The following is an 11,821-nucleotide window of genomic DNA, read 5'->3' as shown; positions in this document are numbered from 1 at the left end:
GCATCGCGCTCAAAGGTCATGATGTGTTTCTCGATCGCGGCCTGGTTGAGAAGTCAGAGATGACGGGCGCCACTTTTCTTCACTTGCTGTGACCGAGGTGAGGGTCTATTGTAATGTGAGGTCCTTGTTCTGGAGGAATTCCAGCTGCAGCACTATTGGCTACAATAGCCTTTGTTGGGCTTCAAATTGTAGGAGTTTATAGTAAACATTAAGTCATTCGCCCAATGTGAAATCAAAGTATAATCTGTTGAAGTATCGATATCCTATAATAGTCGATTGTTTTGTGACACAAATAAAACTTCACTTGTGCCCCCAACAGTGCTAACAAAGGTGTCAACTGCTAGTTGCACAAGATGGTTAAAGGATAAAGTGGTAGATAATATTTTTGTATTTTCAGGATAAAACAAAACAGAAATAAATGAGCGTGTAAATGGTTGAAGGTGATTCTTATGCTAAAAACTGGACCGGGATGCATAGGTTCACCAAGTGTAATTCTCCAATACATAAAAGTGCGGTAAGTAACATAATCATGTGCAAAGTACATAATGAAATATTTTCTGCTCATTCCAAACATATGAATGTATTGATTCTACATAGGCAGTACGTTCGTGGTAATATTAGACCGAGATACCTTGTGCATCTTATAGCTAAATAGCCCGTATATAGATCGAGACTCTGCACCATCTAGACATTAAGTGTGAATAGGGGTAATTTTTCAGAAACTATTGTTTATGTGGGTCAAAAACTCATCTATAATTAACCAATGGATTGATCCTCTTCACCTTTCTCCTTCGTTGACTGAAACATACCCGCAAAATCAGAACATGAAGATATTCGGAGTGGAGAAGGAAAGAGGATCGTACAACTTGAACAGGATGAGGGTACAATCCTCCGAGCAGCTGAGGCCCAGCCCAGTTAACCAATTGATATTATGTTTAGAAATCAGCAATTTTGCTCTATAACACAATCCCTTCTCATGTTCTTGTTTGAGGTTGGCTTCGTCTCAAGATTCTATCAGCAGCATTATTTAAGGATGTGTGCTCCTAATCAGCGCTTCAGATTTACAGCACCTAACCTCCTTTCTAGCTGAATAATGGTCGCAAGGCAACAACTCTAGGTATGGTATGGTTACCAAATTAGAGCTTTTTTACTGTACCCTGGTACTCTTTTGATAGGGGTAGGAGTAGTTAAATCCAACCATTGATTTTAAAGGGTAGTTCAGACCATTTTCTTTCCTAACATAAGGGTAATGTTTATATTATTTTCCGAGATCTAATTCCCTCCCGGTGTCTTCACAATCACTCGCTGCCCCCCTTGATAGAGTGACCATGCACGGCCATGGCTACATCATCGCCGCATGCCCTTGCATGCATTTGTCGCCGGCTGCGCTTCATGGAAACTTAATTACAACCATGGTCGGCGGCGAGGCCTCTCGGATGTGCCCCTTATCTGAGTACTCGGCTAAACCGTCGGCAGTTGCATCTCCAGAGTTCTGATCTTGCGATTTTAATTATTAATTATTGTGCATCTGATCTCTGATTCTTAGTTCGAAGATGCTAACAAATCCTCCCGATGCATCAGCGCATCGTACGTGCAAATCCTGGCCAAGATATCCGGCTGGTTCGTTAATCACATCCCGTAATTAGTGGGGAATAATGACACCCTCACATAATACCAAATTAACAGCTGGTCTGGATTACCAATTTACCCTTGCAATTAAGGTACTCCCGGACTATTGGTTCCGGTACTCCCAGGTATCTATATTGGAGTACCAAAAAATTCTACCGATCAGATTAGAGTAAATGGATGGCTCATATTTATTTGTGGGTATGTTTGTCCTTTGATGTTTACCTTTAGTTTTCGCAGTTCAATTTTCTTTACCAGCAGTCTACATGAAGGGGCTGAAAAATATGCTTGTGATCTCTCTGGTTGACTAGGAGGGGCTGAAAAAACTATCTTTGTTTTCGTTTAGTCTCTTTAATCCATCAGCTACCACTTAACTCAATAAACAATCATATGCATTTGGACGATGTATGAAGAACGGGATATTTAAACTGTTTGCTGTCATGTGGCCTTTGGGATCCACAATTTTGAAGTCCATCCATGTACCTGCTTGGATTGTACTGCCTAACTCATCGATCATCATTGCACTATTCTTATCATACACATCACGAGTCTGATCATATTCTACTCTGCAAATGGACAAGAGCCCACCTGTACACGCTGAAGACTTTGACTAGCACAGTGCATCACTCCAATAAACACATTTGCACACATTTCAGTACATTTTTCACCATGGACACCCGGAGAGTCGGAGGCCCTATCCGTTCCCATTTTACTTGTTTAACTGCCAAATACTATTACATACAAGAGTACTTCTATACCCCTGAGTGTTCTATTTCACATCACTCAGATGAAGGTGACCGCGAGCAACCGAGCACAAACTGCGTCTCTAATTCTCCTCTTTGCAGGGTAGAAGAGAGTCTCAGCTGGGGCAGCTCAGGCTCAGTTGTGCAGTGGGTTCGGCCCCTGGGGCACCAACCTCTTGGACACCGTGTGCATGCGCCGATAAACACGAGCCGTATGCTGCCTTGCGGTCGACAAAGACGCCTGCTCGGAGGAGTAGGCCTTCGCCGGTGGTGGACCGCCGCCGACGAGGGCCATGGCATCCACGTCGGGTGTCCGTCGGCCATGGCTGACGCTTGCCATGTCCACTAGCAGAAGAAGGGCGACGAGGAGGAGCGTGAGCCTGAGCCTGGTGTCTCGTGATCTCGCCATGGCGCGTGCGCTTGAGGGAAAAGCTATAGCGTCGACCGTCGAGAGAAGGTGAGGCGGAGGGAGAAGGTGGGGAGGGGAGTTGAAAGGACTGGGACGACCTCAAGAGGTTTGAACACAGATGCGTTGCTTTGCTACTTTTTATAGTGGGGAGACACCGAGTGGCCAACTACCTTACTTACGGCCTAGGAACTCTTGAGACTCTGGCTGCGCACCGACTTGGACTCGCCATTAACAGCTAGTAGTAGCGTGACGGATTGACCTAATCTAGTAGGAGTAATTGTATATTCGAGCAGCCCAGCTGGTGTTTACACTGGGGCGTTGAGGTAGATGACACGCATGGCCCCTGTTTAGCATGTCATTCCGACTGATCGATCGTGTCAAAAGTATCACGTGGTTAGGCTTCAGAGCTTGACTCGCGGTGCGACGATGACGAGGACGGCGAAATTCCGTGGCACGAAACATGGTAGTACAAGCTTCAAAGAAGAAATCTCTAACTCGTACATGTACATTGCGATGTGAAGTAGTACAAACAACCTGCAAATTCTTCTGGAAATATACGTACTAGGATGTACACTACGGAGTCAAGAATTTGCATGGGTTGTTTGGGTATTGGTTCAGAGCTTCAGATCCACCTATTCCCCAGCCCCTACCCAACTCGGCAGCGGTATAAAGTCTGGCCGACTACCTGAACCCCGATTTTCCTCCCTGAATCCCTCGTGATGTGTGACAGTTTAAGAGTCTTCACACTTGACGCCACACCACTGTGACCGGCAGCCTCGGCCGCCGCCCGGTTCCGTCTCCTGCGCCCTGGACAGGGAGAGGGAGACGGTGACGCAGGGACGAAAGGAGAGGGGTGCCCTCAGCAGATGAACTGGCCTCGCTGCACTCTTGATTCCGTCTCAGGCTCTCAATCAGCAGCATTAGTAAAGCTAGCACCAGGCAGCAGCAATCGTCCAAGGGAGGAGATGCACCTCGCTCATCAATCATCACAAGATACCAAGATGTCTTCGTTGCCGCACAGAGAACCAGGCCTAAGATGCAAATTCGCCACCATAAAACCTTGCCAAATTCCAAGAACGACCAAAATTGTTAGGCAGCAATGTATTGGTCCAACAGAAACATAATCGGCGAACTGATCATTGATGTGTCCAGCAACTTTGGCCTCATAGGGAGAGAACAGATGAACGCTCCAGGCAACACTGAAGAAAGGAGTCGACTGAACCCTATAAGCAGACCGAGCACCTTCAGAGTTCGGAAAATATTATTAATGCTCAGCATTACAATCTTACACAAGAATAAAACAAATACATCAATTAACACACTGATATATTCCTGTTTATTTCGTCCAATAGAGTATTATAGTACAGCTTGAAAAATTGGGCTCTAACCACAGCAGCCACGGTAAATAATGTACACAGGCAGTTTTGGAGCAAACATGCTTCGCTGCTCCTCTCTACAACACATTTGGGGGCTGCCATGGCTAATTCACGGCACAAGAAGAACTCGGCAGTAAGTGGAGGATCCAAAAGAAAAATATTGGGATTAGAATGTAGCGACATTCTGGGAGCAGTATAAGTAGATATACAGACGGGCAAGTGTCTCCTGGTCTCAGCTTTGGGTCTTCTCTACCTTGGCCTTGATCTTCTGCTCAAGGACCGCCTTCTCCGTGTCGAGGTTGAACATTCTGTTGAGGGCGTGCATGTTCTCAAGCGTTTCGTCCAGGGTGCGGCTGTCGCTGCCGTCGCATCTCAGGTGCTGCAGTGGGCCGTGAAGGAGCTTGTTCACTATGCCCGTGCTCAGCTCCTCGATGGACCTTCTCATCTTCTTGTTGAGATTGTCTTCCCCGATCTTCTGCAGACACTTCTCGAGCTCGGATGCCCTGATCCTGTCGGCGTACGACCTCAGCTTTTTGATGGTTGGAACCGTCTCCAGTGAGTCCCTCCATGCCTCGAACCGTTTCAGTTCTTGGGTAATGATTGTTTGGGCCTCCATTGCTTTCCTCACACGGTCTTCCTTATTGGCTTCCACCACCTCTTTCAAGTCGTCGACATTGTATACCCGTGCATGCTCCACCTCAGATACACAGGCACCGACATTCCTCGGGACAGATATGTCGACGAAAAGCCGAACACCACCCACAGCAAGAGAAATAGGAGGAAGCGCCTCTGCATGCTCCTTCGTGAATAATAAGGATTCAGATGCGGTGCTTGTGAACACGACATCAGCTTCAGCAGCGGCTTCATACATCTCTGTAAGAGGCCTGTACACAATCTCAATATCTTTCATCTCTTGGCGAATGGCATCCACCCTTTCCACAGAACGGTTCACCACAACAACCTTCTTGCATCCTTTGGCAATCAAATGTTTGACAACCAATTTTCCCATTTTGCCAGCACCAATCAAAAGCATCCTAGCTGACAAGCATTCAGACTTTGGAAGCTTCATCATGGCCAATTCAACTGCAGCTGAACTGACAGACACAGCACCAGCTGATATGTTGGTTTCACAGCGGACACGCTTTCCAGCTGTGATTGCATCCTTGAACATCCTATCAATGTTCTTTCCCAAGCCTCCACTGTTTTGCCCATTTCTGACAACTTGTTTAACTTGAGCAAGGATTTGTCCTTCTCCAAGAACCAAAGAGTCAAGCCCGGCGGATACCTCAAACAGATGGCGTGTGGCATCACTGTCACGCAACATAAAGAGATGCTCCCTCAGCTCGGAAGCAGGGATTCCACTTTTCTGCACACAAAAAACAGCATGGGCGTTAGAGCTTCGTTAATAATACCGCACACTTGAGCAACCAAAAAGGGATAAGCAGGATAAAAGAGTATGGACAGGGCAAACAAGCATTTGATCAAATAACTCTTACCTTTGACATCCAGTCTACTACTTCTCTAATACCACGGTTCCACGATAAAGCCACCACATATATTTCCATTCTGTTGCAGGTACTCAGAACAGCAGCCTCTTCGATATGATTCAGACTGGTGAGTTCTGAAATAGCACGGGGCCATAGTTCCTCTGCAACAGCAAGTTTTTCACGCATGTCCACTGGTGCTGTGTGTACACTGAGGCCTATTACAGCGATGCTACTCTTTTCCTTCATGTACCCTGATAGTGAAAATAAAAAACATTGTCAAATACTGCAAGTAGACATACTTTTTTTACATGAAAGAATGGAACTAAATTTGACTGCAAATCACCATAACGTCTTTTTTTAGCAAGGATGCCTTCATTAAAGGAGGGAAAGAAGTTTGTTACACAGCTTGCCACAACAAGCAAGCACAGAGAAGGAAAAGAGGAAAGAAGTTTGTTAAACGAGGAAAGGAAGTTCGTTAGCACAAATCGCCACAAAGAAGTTTGTGCCACAGCAAGCACAAAGAAGCAGAAAAATCAAATCATTCGAGTAGGAAAAACTACTGCTTAAACACCCTCCTAAGCCAAAAAAACAAGCAACTTTCTACAGGCGATCAGACTACTGTCAAGCAAAGCCAAGCTATACAGGGCAAAGTCCTCATGAGCGAGGGTCGCCATGTCGACTAGATGGAGCTGATCTTGATTAAAGATGCTCCGGTCCCGCTCCTTCCACAGCTACTTTCACTACATAATGATTTCCTGATATGTTCTGAATTCTGATTATAAGGGGTATATTGCGTGCTTGCACTAGTGGAGTCACACACATATACATTCTGAGTCAAGTGATTGCATATTGCAAATCTTGATGATTTAGCAGCGGGAGTGTCAGGTTACAGAACAAAACAACAAAGAGAGCATGAACCCACTTTTCCTGTGATGGGTCAATATCTGATACCTAAAGCATGCAAGAACTACTGCCCTCTCTTACCTTCTTATCATGTGTGATCTTAGTATTTGGCTTTTTTTAGTCAGGTAGGCTCCTTTATTTGTGCTGTAACACTAATTAGCACATTTTGTTAAGCACCATGTCGAGCCCTGTTATTGAAATAAGAAATATAACTGCTTATTCATCACCAACGAACATACGTAGTGCTAATCTGCCAATCTGTGAAGCGTGTGTCTCCAAGACCAGTTACCACTACAGCTTGCGAATGTTTCGACCAGTGCAGAAAAAAAACTAATCAAGGTTTTCATCAAGATATCGTCCTCCAAGTACAAGGGATATAGAAGGAGATATCCCATGGGAGATATCCCATGGTGTATGCTCTTTGCAGATGATGTGGTGCTAGTTGACGATAGTCGGACGGAGGTAAATAGGAAGTTAGAGTTATGGAGACAAACCTTGGAATCGAAAGGGTTTAGGCTTAGTAGAACTAAAACCGAGTACATGATGTGCGGTTTCAGTGCTACGAGGTGTGAGGAGGAGGAGGTTAGCCTTGATGGGCAGGTGGTGCCTCAGAAGGACACCTTTCGATATTTGGGGTCAATGTTGCAGCAGGATGGGTATTGATGAAGATGTGAACCATCGAATCAAAGTCGTATGGATGAAGTGGCGCCAAGCTTCTGGCATTCTCTGTGACAAGAGAGTGCCACAAAAGCTAAAAGGTAAGTTCTACAAGACGGCGGTTCGACCCGCAATGTTCTATGGTGCTGAGTGTTGGCCGACTAAAAGGCGACATGTTCAACAGTTAGGTGTGGCGGAGATGCGTAAGTTGAGATGGATGTGTGGCCACATGAGGAAGGATCGAGTCCGGAATGACAATATACGAGATAAGAATTGGGGTAGCACCAATTTTGAGAGAATCTTGTCCAACATTGTCTGAGATGGTTTGGGCATATTCAGCGCAGGCCTCCAGAAGCTCCAGTGCATAGCGGACAGCTAAGGCGTGCGGAGAATGGCAAGAGAGGTTGGGGTAGATCGAATTTAACATGGGAGGAGTCCGTTAAGAGAGACCTGAAGGATTGGAGTATCACCAAAAAACTAGTTATGGACAGGGGTGCGTGGAAGCTTGCTATCCATGTGCCAGAGCAATGAGTTGGTCGCGAGATCTTATGGGTTTCGCCTCTAGCCTACCCCAACTTGTTTGGGACTAAAGGATTTGTTGTTGTTGTTGTATCGTCCTCCTAGTACAATTGTCTCTTATTCCGTAATGAGGTGTGAACACAACTAATTAGTAACGACAGATCAATAATCTGCAAAAATCCTACATGTGCGCACACCAATCAAAGCAAAACTGGGGGAGAACAATGCAGTTCTCTTTTCTAACTCTCCAAGGACTACCCACGAATTGGCACATACTGCACCAAAACTTGAGCCAGCTTCGGCTGCAAGCACACAGAGATCCCCTAATTCGCGCACCACCAAACCAAACCTGCACAACCTTTTACATCGCAGGGCTAGAGGAAGCGAACCAAGGGCGGCAAATTCGAGGAGGAGGAAGGGACTCACGGTCGGCGGAGATCTTGAACTGCTCGAGCGCGGTGATGCTGGCCAACTTGGACGCCGCCTGGGCATCCCCGCCGGCGTCGCAGCGCACGACCCCGGACCGCCTCCGGCCGCCGGCGGCGACGACCCAGGGGCACGCGGCGGAGGACCCCCGGGCCTTGGCGCCGGCAGCGAATGCGCCCGCGGCGGCCGTGGCTGACGTCGCTCCCGCCATCATCGAGCAGACCCAACAACAACAAGAGCAGCAGCGGCCTTTCCCCCTCCTCAGCCCGGCCCACGAACCGTACGTAGGTAGATAGAAGATAGATACAAAACCGGAGAGAGACGAGAGAGCGCGGAGAGATCCTTATACGGCCGCTTCTCCCACCCTCCCCCTCTCTCCACCACCGGCCGGTGCGCGCCTTCTCCGAGGGAGGATGAGCCACCGCGTCTGCGAGGGAGAAGGAGAGGAGGGAGTCTGGCAGCTGCGCACCGGAGGTTAAGGGGGGAGGTGGCGTGCGGGGCCCGCGGGCAGTGGGAGCGGGCCGGGCGAGGCCTCGGGGTCGGGACGAATTTTCTAATGCGCGCGCGTGTTGGGTTCGGTGTGGGTGCGGGTTGGGTTGGGTTAAGCCGTAAGCCACATGCGTCGTGGAAGAGAATCCGGGAGGGGATGAGGGGCGTGTGCTGGCCTCCGCCTGCTGATTGGCTGCGGCACTATCCGCTCCCCTTATCGCTGCCGCATCCTTTGACGCCGCGGCGGATTGCTGGCGATGGAGATGGAGGGCTCCGCTCTCTCGTCAGTGGGGACACGGCGGATTCCTGGCGGGGTCGTGGTCGTGGTGGGCACACACACGGGTTCGCATGGCCGCCTCAAGCCCGCACCTGCGGGGTGATGGCCGAGCGTGTCGACGTGCTGGCCACACTCCAACCCCGGCGGTCACGATCCTGTGCGGCATATTCGGCGCCTCGCCTCGTCGGGTCCCCCGTATGGACCTGCATGCGGCTGTGTCGTCTACCCCTGCTCGTTTGTGGTGTGTGAATAGAGAGCTCCCGGTGACTGCAACTGACCATGCTTTTTTTTTTGAACATGCAAAGGCGCCTATGGCGCCAATTCATTAATTCATTCATACTGCAAACAGTTTACATTGAGAATTACAATTCCTTGTAATTGCATGTCTAAACACAATAATTTTAAAGGGCAACTGTCCTGAAGATGATCTGTATTATTACAAGAGAAATTAACTTGCTGATCTGTTATGTGGGTGAGTGCTATCTGAGCTAAATCATGTGCCTCTATGTTATTGAATCTTGAGATGTGAAAAACCTGAACTGAAGATGCATTTGTTGCTGCACAAAATTCTGCAAGTAATCCTCTAGCCTCCCAATGTCCTGGATCTGTTCTCGTCGATCTTGCAGCAGCTGCTTTCGCTAGCGATAAATTATCTGTGAGGAAGGTCGCATCTTTTATTTGCAACCTGACAAGTATGTTGGCTGCAAGTACTAAAGCTTGTGCTTCCGCTTGTATGGCTGATTCTGCATGATTGCCTGTAGCATATATTTGGACCTTCAGTTTTCTGCTTCCTTGATTTATGTGCATATAAACTCCCAGTCCAGTTCTTGTGTTGCTGGCATGTTGAACCTGATTCTTCCATTCCGCATCTGTGAAAATCCTATTTGTTGTTGTTATCTTTAATAAATCTACTGTTGTCCCTTGTGTATATGTACCTGTTATTTGCAATCCTTGATTCTCCTCCTTCTTATGTGATTGTTCCTGTATTTCCACTTCCTGTAACATGCAATTCGCTATGGCCTGAGCTGCATAAAAAATTTGTAGAAGAGAGCTTTCTTTTTTTTGAAACAATTTGTCGTTCCTTGATTTCCACATACACCACATGAAGGTAAATATGTTGCTCAAAGTGGCATGTGGATGATTTGAGTTAAGAATGTCTAAAATCATACTTGTCATGGAATTGCTATCCCGTAGGAAATCTTCTATTCTAATGTACCAGGGATGGACAAACCAGGCAGCCTTAGCAAAAGGGCAAAGAAAAAGAATGTGCTTTTCATCTTCTTCCGCTCCACACCTTGAACAAAATTTACTTATATGGGGTATGTATTTACCTGCTCTTATGCCTGTTGGAAGGGCTTTTCTGATAAGTCTCCATGCAAATGTTTGTATCCTTGGAGCTATATCTTTTGCTTTCCAAATTTGTGTCAATAGCAACCTTGAGTTGGCTGTAATGATTGTAGGTTGTGGTTGTCCTTCTTCCTCCAAAATCCGCAAACAGAGTTTGTGTGCACTTTTAGTTGTAAATTTTCCTGACGGGGTTAGCTTCCAACAAAGAAGATCTTTCCCACCATCCTGAATTATTGGAACTTGTTTCATGACAGTGGCTGTATCCGGATGAAATAGACTATCAATGAGGTTATTGTTCCATTTTTTCTGATTTGGGAGCCAAAGATCTTCAACAAGAGCTGGGTATTCATATTCTCCAAGCTGGATAATGAGATGGTCATAGATTGTATCTCAAGTATTATACCAGGGATTGCTCCAAAGAGAAATGTTTCCTTCTGTGAGTTGATAGAAGGAATTTTTTATTAGCATGGGTCTAACTTTCAGTATTCCAGTCCAGAAAGCAGACTTGGGAACATTATGGTTGGCCTTCCAGAAGGATGTATCAGGGTAGTACTTGGATTTGAGGATTTTTGAAAGATGGTTATTTGGATCTTCAGCTATCCTCCAAGCGGCTGAAAGAATCAAACCTCTGTTAGTCGCTTGCATATTTCAGATCCCAAGACCTCCTTCATTCTTTGGGGAACAAATATCTTTCCAAGCTCGCAAACAGAGAGATTTAGAGTTGCATTCCTCTCTCACCCCTGTCCACCAAAAGTTTCTAATGATTGAAGTGAGTTTGGATAAGAATTTTTTGGGGAACAGAATATTAGACATGTAATAAACAGGAATTGAAGCAAAGACAGAATTTATGAGAGTGAGCCTGGCTGCATGAGAAAGTTTATTAGCTTTGTAACCAGGTAGCTTGGCTTTGAATTTGTCAATGACAAAATTATAGGCTGTGGATCTGTCTTTGGCTAGAAGAATAAGGGGATGTCCCAAGTGGATAGTGTTATTATCTATATCTGGAACTGGGAAGATGCTTTTGATAGCTTGTTTAATGTTGCTATCCACACCTTTATTGAAGATAATACCAGATTTATTCCAATTTGGAATCTGACCTGACCTGTTACAGAATGCTTGAATGAGTTGACTCATGGTCGTTGCCTCTTGAGTGGTAGCTTGCCCACAAACTAAGAGGTCATCTGCAAACATTAGTGAGTGTATAGGAGGGCAATTAGGACCAGGAGAAACTCCTGTGAGTTGGTTAGATACCATTGCTTCCTGAAGAGAGAGAGAGACAAGTCATTTATGGCCAGTACAAAAAGGTATGGCGAAAGAGGACAACCTTGCCTAATGCCTCTGCTATTCCTGAATTTTGCATATGATTGGCCATTAATGATAACAGAGAAGGAGGCCATAGAGATACATGCATAGATTAAATTAATGAAATGGCTTTGCAACCCTTTTCTAGCAAGAGCCAAGACAATAAAGTTCCATTCTAAACGATCAAAAGCCTTTGCAAGATCAATTTTAATCATGAAGGAAGGAGAATTCCACGAACCAAGATTAAAGGAGTGGGTAAT

The 11,821-nt window shown here is 46.2% G+C and overlaps 2 protein-coding genes across 2 annotated transcripts; both read right to left on the bottom strand.

Moving 5' to 3' along the window:
* Nucleotides 1–2,231: 2,231 nt before the first annotated feature.
* LOC120967930 (uncharacterized) lies at nt 2,232–2,882 on the bottom strand. The gene has a single exon (XM_040394237.2). It carries the CDS (start codon nt 2,776–2,778, stop codon nt 2,506–2,508), a length of 273 nt encoding a protein of 90 aa, XP_040250171.1. The 5' UTR covers nt 2,779–2,882; the 3' UTR covers nt 2,232–2,505.
* A 1,205-nt stretch (nt 2,883–4,087) lies between these two features.
* LOC109773670 (glutamyl-tRNA reductase 1, chloroplastic) lies at nt 4,088–9,078 on the bottom strand. The gene is made up of 3 exons (XM_020332379.4): nt 8,147–9,078; nt 5,651–5,892; nt 4,088–5,520 (listed from the first exon to the last, which is right to left on the bottom strand). The coding sequence occupies exons 1-3, from the start codon at nt 8,358–8,360 to the stop codon at nt 4,387–4,389; spliced, it is 1,590 nt and encodes a 529-aa protein (XP_020187968.1). The 5' UTR covers nt 8,361–9,078; the 3' UTR covers nt 4,088–4,386.
* Nucleotides 9,079–11,821: the final 2,743 nt, after the last annotated feature.

This window comes from Aegilops tauschii, chromosome 1, assembly GCF_002575655.3.
Source record: "Aegilops tauschii subsp. strangulata cultivar AL8/78 chromosome 1, Aet v6.0, whole genome shotgun sequence".
NCBI classification, from domain to species: domain Eukaryota; kingdom Viridiplantae; phylum Streptophyta; class Magnoliopsida; order Poales; family Poaceae; genus Aegilops; species Aegilops tauschii.
This window is presented reverse-complemented; position numbering and strand designations above follow the sequence as displayed.

Coding starts and splice junctions, on each gene's coding strand:
- LOC120967930 (XM_040394237.2), bottom strand. CDS start 2,778: ATGGCGAGATCACGAGACACCAGGCTCAGGCTCACGCTCCTCCTCGTC.
- LOC109773670 (XM_020332379.4), bottom strand. CDS start 8,360: ATGATGGCGGGAGCGACGTCAGCCACGGCCGCCGCGGGCGCATTCGCT. Junction 5,893..8,146: donor GTTCAAGATCTCCGCCGACC/GTGAGTCCCTTC, acceptor TTTCACTATCAG/GGTACATGAAGGAAAAGAGT. Junction 5,521..5,650: donor TAGTAGACTGGATGTCAAAG/GTAAGAGTTATT, acceptor TTTTGTGTGCAG/AAAAGTGGAATCCCTGCTTC.